The following is an 18,471-nucleotide window of genomic DNA, read 5'->3' as shown; positions in this document are numbered from 1 at the left end:
CCACACAGCCGATGCAACAATGACTTTATTGAATGAGAAGTTCCCAGGTCACATCATCTCTCGAAACAGCGATGTCAATTGGCCACCACGATCGTGCGACTTGACCCCATTACGTTTCTTCCTTTGGGGTTATCTCAAAAGTAAGGTCTATGCCAACAAGCAAACAACAATTCAACAGCTGAAGGATGAGATAATAAGGCATATTGGTGAGATCGAGGAGCAACTATGCAGAGACGTGATCAAAAATTTTGACCATCGAGTGGACATGTGCCGCCGAAGCCTTGGCGGACATTTGGCCGATATTGTTTTTTACACATAATTGCCTTGCCTCTAATAACGTGATCCAAACATGAAATGAATAAAGTTTCACCAACAACACAGTTTTATTTACTGCTAACTTTGATCCGTCTTAATGGAACACCCTTTATATGCAGTAGCATTAATATCCAGCATACAAATTTTCAACTTGTTTTTTAAAAAATAAGGTTCGATATGACAACCCAGGATTTCCAATTATTAAAAACTTTCCTATTTGGCTGTATTCGCGGTAGCATAAATAACCAGCATTCCAATCTTCAACTTTCTGCCTTCAAAAATTGAAAGCTTAAATTTGGCACCCTGCATTTCCAATTACTTTAAACTCTCCCCTTTAACTATATTCAAAGTAGCACATATAAGCAGCATATTGATTTTCAAGTGTTTCTATCTTGAAAACAAAAGAATAAATAAATAAAAAAAAGGATATGGCAACCATGGCACCAGCGAGTGTTTTGAATTAAATGGCTTGGTCCTTTGTCCTCTGTACACATTGAATCACTTTTTCTCTGTGCGCCTCACTGCTTTTTGGCATTCCCAAGGTCAAACCGATTCTCTGCAGTAGTTTGGCCAATTTCAGTCGCTCGAACCATTATTCCGGACCAAAACTCACCTCCGCCATGGCATGGACTGAAATCTCAAACCGATATGTAAAACTGTTTTCCCCAAAACTGTTTTCTGAAGTGGTGCAAACCAGAATGCTCTTGCATGAGGAGCTTCGAGTTTTGGTTTATCTGGATTGGAGTAGAAATTGCCAGCCAGCGTCAATTCCAGTTCGTGTCCAAATTACCTATCCGATTTCAGTCTCCAGCGCCGAACCAGAACTGATAAAGTGAGGAGTGATTCAGTCTGACCCGAACCAGAACTCAAACTGAAATGAATTTCAGTCGCAATCCCTGCATGGGTGAAGCATTACTGTGATGTGTGTCCACTTTTTAACTCGCAGAAATTGTACCTAGGTACTAAGACCAGAGATTTTGTACATAATGCATATGGGTCAGTCCATACCGAACGGTCCAGTACTGGTTGCTTCATCATTTTTTAAATTTTCAATATGTTAGTGGTTCTAACACCTACGCATGGGTAGTTCAAAGCAGGCATTATTTTTCTAAAACTTTCATGACTTTGGGCGTTTTTGGTCTTTGCAGACAGTTGCGATAATAATTGTGATAACTCAGCTAAGAAAAATGATAAAAAACTGTGGTAAATACATTGTTTTCAGTAAATTTCAAGCTTTATTTTATGTTTTGTACCATTTTTCACCATCTCTAATGAAAATGGCTGAAATTTAGGGCCAAAACTGATATTCAATTTTTAAGAAAAATTCAAGTTTAGGATTTTTTTAAATTTTTTTTAGCATGGAAGTGATGTCAAATCAGACAGATACCTGAACCCAATACGACCTATTTACTGTTTCCAAGTAGTTACAAGATTAATTCAACAGATGATGGTAATATGTAATTTCGACTGACCGAATGAAGTGAATGAACCTGTTGACTGTGCCTATAATGCAGTAACTTGAGGATAAAGAAGTTAAATAGCTGGGCCTCGTAATAGTGTTCTATGTGATCTAATATTCATATGGAAGCTGTTACTTACTACATCTTCCAAATGATAGTTGTTTGTATCTCTAAACCATGTTATGGTAGCTCATAATTTGTACTTAAGTCAGTGTACTTAGTTTAGACTTTAATCTAAAGTCCTGTTTATAACAAAGGAAAAAAAGAACACTATGAAAGGTAGACTCAATATTGCCTACATGAATATATATAGTGAAGAACATGTGAAAATGTGACATTTGTTACTTTTATGTTACATAGAGTGTGCGGACGTCACTAAGGCTGATGAAGGATCTTATATTTAACCAGACTGCGATTTGTAATCCATGGTCTTCTGGTGACAAATGATGACATGTAATTTCAGTCTTTATTGGTTGATAAGTTATTTCTTTGAGTAATCTCATTTTGTGGTTGTGTAGATAAAATGTAAGTGTATCATTATACTTATCTACCTATAAATATAACATTGTGTTACTTTCTTTATAATTTCTGTTGAATATTTTGATGTGAAAGAACAAAAGATATTATATATATTACCATCAGCAACAAACCTAAAATATTTTATGCCAAAACTTTGCATGTTTATGTTTCCTCTAAAAAAAACTTACAAGTCTGACACAAAATCACTTCCAAACCAACAAAAATCCTAAACTTTTTTTCAAAATTGAATATCAGTTTTGGCTCTAAATTTCTGCAATTTTCATTAGAGATGGTGAAAAAAGTACAGAACATAAAATAAAGCTTGAAATGTACTGAAAACAATGTTTTTACCACAATTTTCTATCATTTTGCTTAGCTGAGTTATCATAATTATTATCGCAACTGTCTGCAAGGACCTTTTATCCACCATTTTTAAACTAAGTCAAGTTATAGAAAAATAATGCCTACTTTGAACTACCCTTGCATAGGGGTTAGAACCACTAAAACACTGAAAATTATTAAAATGGTCAAGCAACCAGTGCTGGACCATTCGGTATGCACTGACCCATGTGTATTATGGACAAAATCTCTGCTCTTAGTTCAATTTCTCCAAGTTAAAAAGTGAACAAACATCACAGTAATTCTTCTCCCATGTATTCAACATTTCTAACAATAGTATGTGTCTGATATTAGTGGTAATTTGTGAGTATTTTAGGGGCATTCATCAAAAATATAACTGTGTCAGTGGAAACATGGCTCATACATTGAATACTGAAACCTGTGATATTTTTATTTTGAACAATATTACATTTCTGATTTTGTAATATTATGTTGAATGTGTATTGATTATGCTGTGTAACAATTTTCATTGTGGTAAAACCTGGGACTCAATATCAAAGAATTACACAAAGTGAAGTGTCTTTTTCATCAGAACATATTATTTTCTTTAAAGATTTTTCTACTTTCTGAGCAAGTAATAGTAGTAACACAGTTATTTTCTGTTAGGGCTGTCCTTCTCCTCTCCAACAATACCTAAATCATCAAAATACTCCACATAGTTTCCTAGGTATGACGTGCTTTGTGTCACATGGTGCATTCATTTGTCCACCAATTTCTGAAAATCTTCAAATTTTCAAAAACTTGTAACTTTCAACATTTTGTTGGACAAGTCTAATGTTACATATTTGTCATATTGGATCAAATATGTGTCAGTAAAAAAATTGGAAACAAATCCATGACTATAAAGCAACCTGCTCTGAGCGATTTCAAATGGAATGACCCCGTATATTTAGAATTTTTAAACATTTTTTTAAAGTTTATTTTCTCTCCTTCCCAGTTGTTTCATGAATTTTAAATGCATTTGCAGTTGGAAACGTTTCTGCAAACTACCACCAACAGTGGCGCTAGTGTTCCGCTATTATAAAAATCGAAAGAATAGACCCTTTTTTATGTTTAAATTATATTTGATTGTTTGTTTAAGCCTATTCGTTTATTTTTCACAGAAGTTTGAAGAAATGGTTTCGTGTGAGAAATGGAAATTTCTCTTGAACACTTTCGGGCAATGATTTTTTTATGATTTCAAATGTAGTTTAACACCGAAACAATACATTGAGCGACTTCATTTGGCTTTTGGAGATGAAGCACCATCCAATAGGATTGTGTACAATTGGTTTGCCGAATTCCAGCGTGGTCGCACATTTCTCAGTGATTAATTTCGTGAAGGTTGTCCATCCACATCTGTTGTTGCCAGTAATGTTGATGCTGTGCGTGAAATGATTGAGAGAGATCATACAGTGAGATTCAGGCATGCTTGAATATTGACATGAAAGCAATACATACGATTTTGCATGGTCATCTGAACGTACGGAAACTTTCAAGCTGTTGGACCGAAGCCCAAAAACAGGCTCGTGTAAATTGTTGTAAAGAAATGCTAAAAAAAAATCACCCGAGGCAAGTCAAATTTGCTGTACTACATCGTTACAGGGGACAAAACTTGAATCTATTCATATAAACCCGAAACTTAACAGCAATCCACTGTTTGGGTGTTTCAAAGTGAGCCGAAACCAACAAAAGTTGTTCGTTTGAGGAGTGCTGCCAAGCAAATGATTGCTTGTTTCTTCGGTTATACCGGACATGTGGCAACAATAGCTTTGGAAGATTGAAGGACTGTAAAGGCTGAGTGGTATACAATAATTTGTTTACCAGAGGTCATCAATGAATTGCGTAAAACCAACCCAAATAGTCGCATTATTCTTCACCACGACAACGCCAGTTTCCAGTCAGCACACCGAACTGTTCATTTTCTGTCCAGTAAAAATGTCGAATTAATGACTCATTGTCTGTACTCACCTGATTTATCACCTAATGACTTCTTTTTGTTCCCACACATGAAACATAAAATGCATGGTGAACAATTTGTGTCACCTGAAGGCATTCTGAACAGTGGTTTCTGAGGTATCAGCTTCAAAGTTGAAAAAAATGCTTTCAAAATTGGTTTGAGTGTATGCAAAAATGTTTTGATCTTAAGGGTGAATACTATGAAACACATTAAAGCCATTCCCAGAATTTCACATGTATTTTATTCATATCAATTGCAGAAACTTTTCCACCGGCCCTCGTATAACTTGCATGTTTAAATTTCCTAACATGGTCTCTTTAGCAAGTACGCCATTAATCGTAAATATGGTCAATGCAAAAGCACAATATTATTTTTAACTGAAATCTTTTGCATTGGAAATATTTGTGGAAAATTTACATTTCTTGCAGCAAACTTAAAGTACTTTGATTGAAGCCTACTTTGAGTTTCCCTTCTTGGTCACTATTATCGCTTTAATCTGTGATTTTAAAGTAAAATTAGTCACAACATAAAAAATATAATCTGATGCACACGAAACAAAACTGTATTTTCAGATGCTGACCAACTACTGTATCGTGCCAGATCAACTCAAAGGAGGTGAAAAACTTGCACAGAAAAACCTTGTGGAGTATTTATGTAACCTTGAAGTAAGAATATAGAAAACTACATTACAATTTAATTGCTTTTCTCACTTTGATAGTTTAAACCATAAAACAACAGATTTTATCAAACTATTCACCTAGTCTCTTGTAATTTATGAAAAAAAGAGATTTCATTTTAAGGGTGGAAATTATTTTTAGGTCATTTTTTAATAATTTTAAGGTCATTCTAAGGATCAGGTTTTAAAACTTTTAAGGTAATTTTTTTAAAATATTTTTTAGGTTATCAACTTCCGAGCACTACTTACAATGTATTTGCAAAAAGTGAATTCACTCCTACCTGATACTTCAGTGTGGTATCCCAGAAGACTTTCTGAAAAACGTAAGAGCATACTGTCCCCTAACAATTGGAAACCACAGAACTGTGGGTCCTGCAATGAAACAATTTGAGCTCAATTACTTACGACTGTATTTGTGAGATATACATCTTAACCAAAAACTCGATATGCTGAGCAAGGCAGAATTCATTTTATTTTAAAATATAAAACTAAAAGTTACGTTTCAACCTTCTAGCAAAGTCTTCTTCAGACTCTGTACCTAATACAAATGAAATAATTGATTTGTTGTTTTAAGTCCACTTTATGCACAGAAAGGCTAATTGGGACTGGACCTACAGTTTAAAGTGGCATCCAAACCACTATGTGCCTCCAGTGGTTATTGAAGCCAGCACTCCTTGATTACAAGGCGACGACGCTACCACTGCTCCATCGAGGAGGCCCTCAAATGAAATAAGGTACATAACAGGAATATATATATATATATATATATATATATATATATATATATATATATATATTATACACACACACACAAATCACTCCCCTCCAGACACAAGATTATTAGAAAGTTGTTTATCTGAAACATTCCTTTTTAGGTGTTCCAGCAGGTTTCCTTCTCCTGTCAACTGTTGTTTCACCTGAAGGTAATTTAGATCAACATTTCCTTTCATCTGGAAAGTGGTTGGACTCTTTATCTCATGCTCTTTTTCCTTATCCTTTCTTTCTTCATTCCTCTTCCTTCTTTACTTCTCCTTCACAATTGTCATTTCCACTCTTTCTAACACCTTCCATTTTTTGTTTATCTTCAGTCTACCATTCCATTTCATTGTCTCTTCTCACCCTTTCTTCTCTATTTCCTTGGCCTCCTTCCTTCTCCCTTCCTATCTCCTTAGCCTTATCCCACTCTATGTCATGTACTGTTTCTCTCGTGCGCTTAAATATCGCATTTCTCCTTCTCTTAAGTCCTACATCATCCCTATGCTTTTCAACCTGTCTTTCATCCTCTGTTTCTCCTATGTACACTATCTGACATTCTTTACACTTCACTTCATAGATAATCCCTTCCTCTTCCTCTTCTCTGTTTTCCTTTTTCTTGTTTGCACGAGAGAAACAGTACATGACAGAGTTGGATGAGGCTAAGCAGATAGGGAGAAGAGAGTACTAGTGAGAAAATGGAAGGACGCCAAGGAAATAGAGAACAAAGGGGGAGAGACACAATGGACTGGAATGGGGGACTGAAGATAAGAAAGAATGGAAGGTGTTAGAAAGAGGAATGAAGAAAGAAAGGATAAGGAAAAACAGCATGAGATAAGGTGTACAATCAGATGAAAGAAAATGTTTATCTAAATCACCTGTCAGGTAAAACAACAGTTGGCAGGAGAAGGCCACCTGCTGGAACACCTGGGAAGGAATGTTCCAGATAAAAAACTTTTAATAATCTTGTCTCTGGAGGGGAGTGATTTTTGTATATATATACAGGGTGACTGGTAATTAGATGTATTCCCTGAAAGGGGTTAAAGTAGAGGCAATTTGCAATAAATTTGACTACATGATACCCTGTCCGAAAATTAGTAGTTTTCGAGATAATCGAATTTCAATTGTTTTTTTAAAGAACGACAATTTTCCACATAAAAGATGAATTGAGAAAAACTGCTCATTGTATGCCACTTATTTCAGCGTTTTCTGATAGCTAACAAATAAGTGGTTCGTAAAAAAAAAGTTTTTCCCAAATAACAATCACATGTAAGTAAACTTACACATGATGATTAAAAAATGCACTCTTAGTTTACTTGGCAACGTATTAATAACAAAAATGGTATGACAAGAAGCGTACAAATTACTTAAATTACTTCCTTGTGACATCTGCTATCCAACAAGATACAAATGTTGGTAACATTCACAGGAGTGTAAGATGTCAAATCACGAGTAGTATTTTACTCATGAATAATTTTCGAAAGTCTTGTGCATTGCATTTGGGAAATACTTCAAGAGGGCATCGCTTATTTCTTGCAGGTGCAAAATGAATTCTTCAATCTGGTCAGATTTGCTTAGTTTGTGCTCTTTGAGGAAGTTCAATCAATTTCACAGTTCCAAAAACATCCTGTCTAGTATGAATTTGAATGCAAAATTTTGGGTGCATTAAGCACTCAGGCTATTTTGCACCCATCATGTTAAACGGTGTCCAGTCCCCTTACCATAAGTATACAAGTAAAATAACATAACTGTGATGCCATATAACTAAAATCTTAAAATATTCTGACCGATTAACTCTTTCGCTGCGGAATTCTCTGGCACACAATATCCCTTGGCTGCGTAATTAAATTTGAAAAAATATTTTTTTTATAAACAAATAATTTTCACAATTACATTGCATTATATATGAGAGAGAACTTACAAAATTCATTCCTTGCACTATAAAACCATTCTGTAGTCCCTGGTGGTATGATATTTTGAAAAATTTTGAAATTTTGAAAAAAAAAAAATTTTAGAAAGAATAATTTTAAAAAATTGCATTGCAAAATATCTTATAGAGAAATTACAAAAATCATTCCTTGCACTGGCAAACCATTCTGTAGTTCCTGATGGTATGGTATTTCTCAAAACACGGGATGACGCAGAGTGGTGGAGCGGCATGGAAATTCGTAAGTAGTATCAAGATACTGGGTGGCGAAAACTTGAGTTTGTTCTGCTGTGTGTTCAAATACTGAGCGGGGGAAATATTTGATAAAACAAGAAAATGGTGTGCTAAATACTGTACTGTCACCAAGTAACTTAGCACTTGCCTGTGTCGAACTTCCCGCACCTAGATCAATGCTGCTTTGCACTCTGCTCCATGATGACAGCGGTACAAATTCTTCATCAGACACTACACAATCACTGTCACCACTTCAAGTCTCATAAAAACTGTCGCTATTATCGTCCCAACTTAATTCACCTTCTGATTCAAGAGTTGAGTAACATCATTATCAGACAAGTGTTGACGACTTGACGAAGCCATGTTGTTTACATTCGAACATGCATTTGAAACTGACATGTCAGAGCACTCAATGCTCGTATTCTAAACGGAGGCGTAATTAGCGACATCATATGGATATAAACAAAACTACAAGTTCAAATAGTTCCAAATAGTATCAACAGATGTCTGAAGGCTACTAAAAGCGACGTACTGTGGAAATGCAACACCCGCAGCGAGTGGAAGTATGAACTCGCAATAATGCGACTTCCGCAGAGCAAGGCACCTGGCGTGCTGTGCATAAATGCGACGAGCGCAGCGAAAGAGTTAAAAGCTGAGGTTGTAAAGGGACCCCTTGATTACAAGGCAATGACGCTACCACTGCGCCATCGGGGAGGCCCGTATTAAGAAATGAATCATCTGGGCAGCATTATTATTGCTGGAAACATAATTTGTAGTATATCATCACTGTATTGTGGGCGAGGTGTAGCGCAATATAGCTTTGAATTTATATACTTGGGGGACTCTTCTACCTGATATATGAAATGACTGAAGATCCGGCACAATTATTTTTCACATTTCATACCAATAATAATAACTTAATAATAATATCTTAATAACTTTACATGCCTCATTCAACAGGAATCTTTGAAACTATCTTCATTTTATACTTGATTTTTTTGAGCTAATTGAGTTTTATGTGGTTGTTCTGTTGGAATTACTAAATAACTAAAATTTATTACTCTTGTCAACTATAAAAATACACCTGATTACCATTTTTCTATTTAAATTTAAAGAAGCCAATTCCCAATGACAAATTTGTAATTGTGTGTGAATAGTAGAGATGTTCTTAAAAGTCTATAGAAAGGTACAGCTCTCCATCTTCCATCACACAATGCAATAATGTGGTAAGGGTCTCTTGACTATCAATAATCTCCAAACTTCCAATTTTAACCTCTCTACAAATATTATCTTTTAATGCATTTTGTGAGTTTTCTAATGTTTGAAATACCCTAGAAACCCAGAGGAAAGTGCTAGGAATGGGATTGAAATGGTGTAATTTCAGAACAAGAACCACTTTAAGTACAGTTTTTATTACCCTTAAGTTCCCAAAAGTTTCAACTTCTTTCACTTTGTAGCTGTTGAAATGGTAATGCAGAATCCAGATTCTTTTGGAAGCTGCAAATCCGTAAATGTGGAAAAAAGAGAAGACCCAAATTGACATTGGGTACTAGATGTGACCACCAACCCTATGGTAGACTTGCATATACATACACACGTAATTTCCAATTTTTTTATTTCAACGTAAATTGGTTTTCATAGTATACTTAATGTATAACTTACACTTAGGCTACCAAATGGCATAGAGCTTGGTGCTCATGGTTTACATTCAATTCTCAGAAGTGTTTGAATAATGTATTCTGTAAATTCATATTTTTTTGTTTTGTTTTGGTTTTTTGCTTTCCTTTGATTTTCTTGTACAAGTACCCATAACAGTTAATGAAAAAAACATATTTCTTATCTCCAGGGCATTCTCTGCTGAAAGAAAAGTTTTTGGCACCAAGTCGAACTAGCTTAAACCTTCTGGTTTCTCACAGTCATTACAATGAACATTCAGCTAGAGAATGCAGCTTGGTGAAAGTATGCTTCCATCATATTATGTGATGTGGAGTGTACCTTCTCTAACAAGAAAATATGGATAAACTTCTTGTACTTTAATACTCCAAGTAAATTTTGTCCTTCAATGCAGAATAAAAAAAATTACCTAATATTTCATAATTTGCAACTATTTATTTCATATTTTACCAAAATGTTCTTCATAGAAACCATAACACTAGTCATGATATTTCTTGTTTAGAAAATCCTCTATGGATAAATGAACATACCAATTAAATCCTACATATTAGCAATGATTCTTGTAATTAAAAAAAACATGCATGAATATGAATTCAACAAATAATGACGACATTCAAGAAAGCTGGGACCAGATTTAAAAAGGAAGGAAGGACTGTCCTGACTAAATTGGGGCATCTAAGCCCTGGGACAGTTTAAGTTTGCAGCAACTTTTCGCATATATAGACTCAAACATACACACATAATGTAGTTGAGATGTAATACTGCTAATTTAACAGCTTGGCAGTTGAGCCAAGACTGGCACGGGAGATGCTGAGTGCCGTTATCGAGTGGACTAATACATAAAACCTGCTGCAAACTTAACCTGTCGTCGGGCTTAGTAGCCTTTTATAAAACCAAAATCCCAAATATTGCAAACATCTGGAGACTGTCTCTTTCCACGAACAACTAATGCATTATGCAAGGGCAAAATCTGAAAAATCAGCAATGCTATTTTCCTAAGTTTCTATAGGTTTCATTCTTTTCAAATAGTTTATGGTTTCAGATGGAAGGCCATGGCCCCCTTGGGCACAGATGACAAGAAAGACAGTTCACTCTATGCTGTAATTAGGTTTGCCAATTAAATAATAAAGTTCCGAGAGATTCCTTTACAGTCTTCAAACACTTTACGAATATTAAAACTTTCTGTGAATACAAAATTGTCAACTTCCTCAAAACAACCTCACAACCACAATTTGTAAGTAAACAAAACAAAACCAACATACAGACACTAATGAAGTCAAAATAGTGTAACAAAATTCTACAAAGTGAAACTTTAACTCCAACTACCAAAACTAGTTGGCAACAGTCTCTATCTACATTCTGCTTGCAACCCACTCTTTTTCTGTAACAAATTTAAAGAACTTTTTGACATGTCACTGAAGTGTACTAATTATTTTCTTTCCTGGTAACTCCGAACTGGCGATGACAACAATGCAAAATACTACGAACAAAATCTATACCATGAAGCAAAATTGGTCAAAGAAAAATAAAGAAGACCCGAGACTTTGGCACAACAACACTTTTGTTTTCATTTTCTCTAGCCCTTGTTTCTTTGGTGCAACAATGTGTATAAGCTTTCTACTTCAAAATAACATTGTGAAGTTTGTATTGTTGTCTGCCCACAGACCATTCACGCATAGCCCCAAAAATCATTCACGGCTAGCCCCACAAACCATTCACGGATAGCTCCACAAACCATTCATGTTTAGGTTAGGCAAACATAGTTAAAATTTGGGGTTATAACCGAAAAATGCCCACACACCATTCCCGGTTAGGCAAACATAGTTAAAATTTCGGGTCAGGAATGTATATTTTGTTTCACCATCTTCAGGTGAAACAATGGCATGGTTGGAAACACTGACAGGAGGTTACGTCATCCACGTAGAGGAAGCTAACAAAAGCAACGGCAATTCTGCATCACACATATATTTCTCTTCAAAAATACATGAATTACCAGTTGAACAGATTCAACGATGACAGAAAATACCTCCACGGACTTTTAGAATGCTACCGAAACTCATTTCCGTAAGTAGTTTCTCCTGTCAAAATGAAGAAATGCGTTGTTCGGAGGTGCAAGTGTTACCAAAGTATTTTCATATACATTTAAAGCGAGTTAAAACTTTCGGAGCAATTTTAAAATACCAGACCATTCCCCAATTTCGTTCATATTTCGCATATTTAACGATTTTGGTTTCCTAATCACGAATCTGCAGTTAATATTTGGGGGTCACGTGTAGAAATTCGAAAAAAAGGGGTTTCATGATAGCAACCGACAATGCATGATTGCTCATGATTTACGTGTTTCCAATACTTAAAGAACGAAATTATGACCCAAAATTGTAACTGAGCCTAACCTAACCTTACATTGAATGGTTTGGGGGGCTATGTGTGAATGGTGTGTGAAAAAATGTTCCAATACCTAAAGAACGAAATTACGACCCCAAATTATAACTATGTTTGCCTAACCTAACCTTACTGTGAATGGTTTGTGGTGCACCGTAAATAAATCTCAGTTCCGTAGCACTGAAGGGACAAATTATAACTACAAAATCGTGATCAAGTGTCCTAAAATATTGAATATGCGAAATATGAACGAATGGCATGTATTATTAATATGTACCCAACTAAAATTTACTAAAAAAACTTACGAAAGAAAGAACTTTATTTCCTACCTTCAGAGTCGCCATTTTCCTCACACCACACAGATTACTATCTTCGGTAAAACTATCAAAGCTGGGAATTGTCTGTAACTAGTTTATTCTGTAATTGTTGACATTCGTACTTACTTATTCTGCATTGTGAAAGATTGTTTAACAAGAGATTTCGCATTTTTTAATGAAATTAGTATCTATTGTCGACATATCGAGTAATTATTGTTTGTTCTTTTCTCACTTCCTGAACACGCAAATTGGCGGGCAAATCTTGACTAGCGTTGTGTTTCAAAGGGCAAAGCAGTGTTTCCACCTTCTTAACAGAAAAATTCCCGCATAGCCCCAAAAACCATTCGGGATAGTATGACCATCGGTAACGGTTCCGATTGTTTTATGATTTCTCCTAGCACAAAGACTAACTATCATAGAATTTTGGAAATCATTGTCACACGAAATTTGAACCTTCTCCTTAAAGTAATCAGTGCTGTTTGGACTCTAAAAGTTATTTATGTTGATAAAAACAACTTGAAATTACCTTACGCACTTCTCATGGACAAAATATTCTCTGTAGACAACCGACAGTAAATATCGTAGAAGCGTGGGAATGAATGTAGAAGTAAATCGGAACCTTAGTAGAATTCATTTTAATGCTAACAGAACCAAACCGGCTAGAGTCTAGTATACGTCCTTCTTGCCTTTTGGTGGTAACCGATGGGAGTTAACAACACTGCATGCTTGTCTTTGTGTCCGCGTTGTGAATGCGTGTTAAAGAAGAACAGGTTCCAAAAACTTCTAGATAGTGTAATATACGTTTATTCCCAGTGATAATTCAGTGCATCATTCAAAACCATGCTAGCAGACAGCTGGCGCTCCAGCATTCTTAGGGTAAGTAAGTTTTTCTTTTTACACTTTCTGTTCACGATAGCTTCATTAACCATTCACGGGAACGAGGTATGCCTACGAGGTTAGGTTAGGTTCCATTAGCACTCATTTCACCCCTAAATATGTGCTTCATGATCAAAAAATGTCCTCAATACGTTCAATCACGCATATCCGGACAACATCGGTTTTTCTCGATTTTCTCCTTAAGGAAATTTTTCCTCGCCGGTATCACTTTACTATACCGGAGACGGATTTCTTCAAATTTACAGGAGAAAGTACTTACGCAAATCATTTTCTGTAGCGTTGTTGATGTTCGGGAATGTAGCTTTGATCCATTTCAATGAGAACGAATGTGGTTTTCTACGAAAATCTATTTCCGACGCGCTATTGCTGCTGCCGCCATTTGCTTTCTGAACGTCATCGAGATAAACCGATGTTGTCCATACATTCTAAATTGAACGAAAGGAGTACTAATGGAACCTAACCTAACAGGCCTAACCTAACCTAGTAGGGTATACCCCTAGTAGGCATACCTCGTCCCCGTGATGGTTCGTGGGGCTATCGTGAATTTTTGGGCTAATGTCAATTGTTTAATAATTACTCTTTGTCAAAAATTCAACTTTCTTTGGTTAAAAAATTTCGTGAAATGTGTTTAATTTATTTAAAAAATTTAGGTATTTTTCGTTATAAATTCATTATTTCACCTAAAAAAATGTTCCGCAATGCAGAATAGTACGTTAGCAATGTAAAAAATTGCGAAATAAATAATTGATAGGTGTCTCCGGTATAGTAAAGTAGTACTGAAAAGGGTTACTCTCTATGTGAAAAATTGTGTTTGCTTTCCTGTAAAAAGCATACTGGCACTTTGAACTACATTCCGCAATTCATAATTGGTAAGTACGAACCATGCGAGACACAAAATATCAGATTTGGTAACAGTTAGATATAGCGAAAACACATTTCTTCAAATTTACAGGATCCGATTTTAATGTGTCTCCGATGTATGACACTGGTACCGCAATCAGTACTTCTAAATCAACTTAGTTGAACTTACACACCCTAAACCAGTGCTCAAAGTTTTCTTACCTTACAATACATTGGTGTGTCGGTTTAATTAAGAACTTTGAGAAGCAAACATACATGTCAAAACACTCCGCTGAGAAACGACGCAACAGAGAAGAAACTAAAACATAATCGCACTTACCCCCATTTCATGAGTACATCAAATATAGCACACAAAATACAGCATATTGTGAAAATACACAAATACGTTCAAGTTTATCCTATTGCATCTAATTTCATAATTCCTTCCACCCAGGGGGTGCTCGTTCGGCGGCGCAGTTGTCCGTGGATGCATTACGTCATCGTCGAAACGCTCGGTACGGGAAAGCCTGGTTCCTTATGCAAATATTGAGATATTTGACAACGAATATCTTCTAAAATCTAGTAGCAGGGGAAAAGTTACAACTTTTACTGTTAAGATTCGTCCTTTCTAATCAATTTATCATAAAGTTGATTCAAATGTGTAAAATGGTTTTCAAGAAATCGTGTTACGAAGGAACCCCTGTTTCGTTTTCTCCAGGCTTCCAATGTAAAGCCCCTATCACACGGAACTGGATTTCTAGTTAGTTGGCGATGAACTAACTTTCTGGGTAGCAGGGTTGGCATGTTTAAAACAAAAGTGTTTAAAACACTTTGTTTTAAACGTGCTCGTTCGGCGGCGCAGTTGTCCGTGGATGCATTACGTCATCGTCGAAACGCTCGGTACGGGAAAGCCTGGTTCCTTATGCAAATATTGAGATATTTGACAACGAATATCTTCTAAAATCTAGTAGCAGGGGAAAAGTTACAACTTTTACTGTTAAGATTCGTCCTTTCTAATCAATTTATCATAAAGTTGATTCAAATGTGTAAAATGGTTTTCAAGAAATCGTGTTACGAAGGAACCCCTGTTTCGTTTTCTCCAGGCTTCCAATGTAAAGCCCCTATCACACGGAACTGGATTTCTAGTTAGTTGGCGATGAACTAACTTTCTGGGTAGCAGGGTTGGCATGTTTAAAACAAAAGTGTTTAAAACACTTTGTTTTAAACGTTTAAAACACACGGCTTTGTTTTATTTACAAATGTTTTAAACGTTTAAAACAATGTGTTTTAAACATGTTTTTTTTACAAGTGTTTAAAACACATTTTGGTGGTAGATATTATATAGTCTGTGATAATTTTTTTGTTTGGCAACCCTGTTTTTCATTGAATCTGTGTCAATTAATCCGTGCTTTACAGGTCTCACTTATCGCACAACACTTGAGCAACCTTATGTTATGACGTCACGGGAGAAAGCTTTTTAATTTTAGGCCAAATGCCTATGTTGTTAGGTTAGACAGGCTAGCTATGGGCCCGTTCCGAAAGTCGCACGAGTTTAACGCGTTAAACGAGTTATGGTAACTGGCCGTTTCATAAGTGCTTCCGTGCGTTTCATTATGCTGTCCCAAAAGTCGCATTCCGTGCGTTTCGTGCAAGAACGAGATTCACCAAACGCACGGGCCAGGATGCTGGTTTGTTCCGTGAAAATCGTCTGCTCCTTGCAGACAAAGCGCGTGCTGATGGATTCAAACTGCACTAGTTCGGAAAATGTATTATAATTTTAACAGATAGCGATATGAAGCAACATGCACAAGATAAGTATGCCTTGACCGTTCTTAGAATGTGATTAAAATGAGTAACAGTGGCCATAATAGAGTTTATTTTTCCCATAAGGACATTCCTTCCGCTGACGCCATGCGCAAACTTTCTCGAAACAAAACGCTGCGCCTGCGCTTTCGCCTAGCGTGTCCCATAAGTCTGTAAAATAACTGGTTTCACCAGATTCACGAGCCCAGTTATTTTCGTTGAATGCGTTCGTTTCGTTAAGACTTTCGGAACGCACCCTATGTATGCACAAGGTAGCAAAATTGTTGTGCGACAAGAAAGACCCTTGCTTTACTGTAGAAATCGAAACCTCTCAGTTCCTTGTTTCGTATCGTCCTGTAAGTTTGAGACTGGTGGAAGCTTGAAATGGAAACTAATATCTAAATACAAAATGCGTGATTTTGATCATGACGTGATTTTTTTTTTCTTTTGCGATACGATTCATAGGTTTGTATAACTGAATGAAGCGCAGATGCTTACTTTTGGTAACATGATTTTGTACTTTGAAAAAATTCATCTGGAGAATCTATTATGGCACTGCAGGTTATTTTCTGCTATATAAACTGTTCAGGCAGCAGGAAATATTTCACCGTGATTTTTTCAGGACGAGGATAGGAATTCTATAATATTTAGTTTCTTGAAATTTAGATGAATATAAATCCTAACCTACTTCAGTAGTGGCGGAAAAAGGGGGGCTATTACCCACAACTTTTGTCCCTGCAGTCACGGGCGCCGACTTGTCAAAATTATTGGGGGGGCTCTGATCACTGAAATAAATTAATGAATGACTCACTCTCTCCCTTTTTTAAGTTTTGGCCTCAGTGTTCGGAATCTCATAAAAGCTAGGGGTGTGCGGGGCCCCGAAAAGTCAGGACCGGGATCGGGAAAAAAATTCCCGTTCCGATCCGGACTTCGGGAAATGATTTCCCGAATTTTCGGGATCCCGTGCAGTCGGGAAATACCGAATGCTCATTTGAAAATGTCGTTATTTCTCGACGTTTTCTGCATTGTCAATTTCTGGAACTTACCGTAAATTGTTAGTTTTTAATCCAGAAATCACTTAAAGTGAAAATGATGTGTATAATTCGAGATTTTCAGAGCTTCGGAAAATTTTGAACATTTCCCGACTCAGTAGGGAAATTGAAAATTTTTCCCGTCCCGCACACCCCTAATAAAAGCCCACGAATTCCTCAAAAATATCATTTTTTATTCACAGTTCGAATGCAGAATATCAATTGTCCACGGATGGATATGTCACAAGTTTCATCAACCATAATAGCAAAATATTCCCGACTTTTATTATCTGTTACCACGGAGCGCAAAACAGATCTCCCTTTTATATCAATGATCTCGTTCTGAATGTCATGCGAGAGCCATTTGTAACCCGAACGTCCCATCCACTACCCTAGTTCATGCACATCGTCTTTTGAAACTCCTTTATAGTAAAAATTTTGACAATACTCATAATTAGATACATACTTAGTATATACTAGTAATAAATCATGCGTTTTGCTGTCTCTGGTCATAGACTCACCAAAGTTGATGGTTTAGCGGTTTCAGTCCCCCAAAGTTGATGGTCTAGAAAATTTTAAATGTGTATTAAAAGTTAATTTCATGTGGCACAATTCAGAGTAAACTTTACAAGAGAAGCAAAATAATACATTAGATCCTCTTAAGAAAAATTATTTGGGGGGCTCGAGGCCCCCCCCCCAAACCCCATGGAGTCGGCGCCTATGCCTGCAGTAGAGGTGTGCGAGATCCCGAAAAGTCCGGATCCCGACTTTCGGAAATGACTTCCCGACTTTTTGGGATCCCAAGCAGTCTGGAAATTCCGAATGGTCATTTTAAAACGTCGTCAATTCTAGACGTTCTCTGCATTGTGGTTTTGTACCAGAAGTGCAAAAACAAGCACTTAAGATGGAAATTACGGGTAGTATTCGAGATTTCAAGAGCTTTGGGAAATTTCGAACACATCCCGTCCCAAAAATTTTCCGACTTTTTCGGGAAATTGAGAATTTTCCCCGTCCCGAATGTCGGGTTTTAAAGAATTTTCCGTCCCGACCCAAAAAATTCTGTACCGCACACCCCTACCCTGCAGTATGGTAAACCTTATCTCCAAAGGTAAATATACTGTCCTTGTCGCCATTGTACTCATAAAAATGAGTCTTTTTTCTCTTTAACGACTTTAACTATAATTTACTGGGAAAAGGTTGAATTTGTTTTGTTTAAAACATGTTTAAAACATGTTTTTTTTAACTCATGTTTAAAACTATGTTTAAAACAAAAAAAACATGTTTTAAACAAAAAAAACAGTTTGT

General features: G+C 36.2%; 1 protein-coding gene across 4 annotated transcripts in view; it reads right to left on the bottom strand.

Moving 5' to 3' along the window:
- Positions 1–14,812, bottom strand: part of LOC146005227 (uncharacterized) — a 64,545-nt gene extending 49,733 nt beyond the window's left edge. For 3 of the 4 annotated variants that reach the window (XM_083144306.1, XM_083144308.1, XM_083144309.1), the window contains exons 1-2: positions 14,555–14,685; positions 5,590–5,680 (exon numbers count right to left, since the gene is read on the bottom strand). In XM_083144306.1, coding sequence (XP_083000432.1) covers positions 5,590–5,680; positions 14,555–14,566 — 103 coding nt within the window. In that variant the 5' untranslated portion in view covers positions 14,567–14,685. Of the gene's footprint in view, positions 1–5,589; positions 5,681–14,554 lie in introns of all 4 variants that reach the window. The other variant, XM_083144307.1, reaches the window with a different exon arrangement.
- Between the last annotated feature and the right edge of the window lie 3,659 nt (positions 14,813–18,471).

This window comes from Lepisma saccharinum, chromosome 23 (genome assembly GCF_977018435.1).
Source record: "Lepisma saccharinum chromosome 23, izLepSacc3.1, whole genome shotgun sequence".
NCBI lineage: Eukaryota > Metazoa > Arthropoda > Insecta > Zygentoma > Lepismatidae > Lepisma > Lepisma saccharinum.
This window is presented reverse-complemented; position numbering and strand designations above follow the sequence as displayed.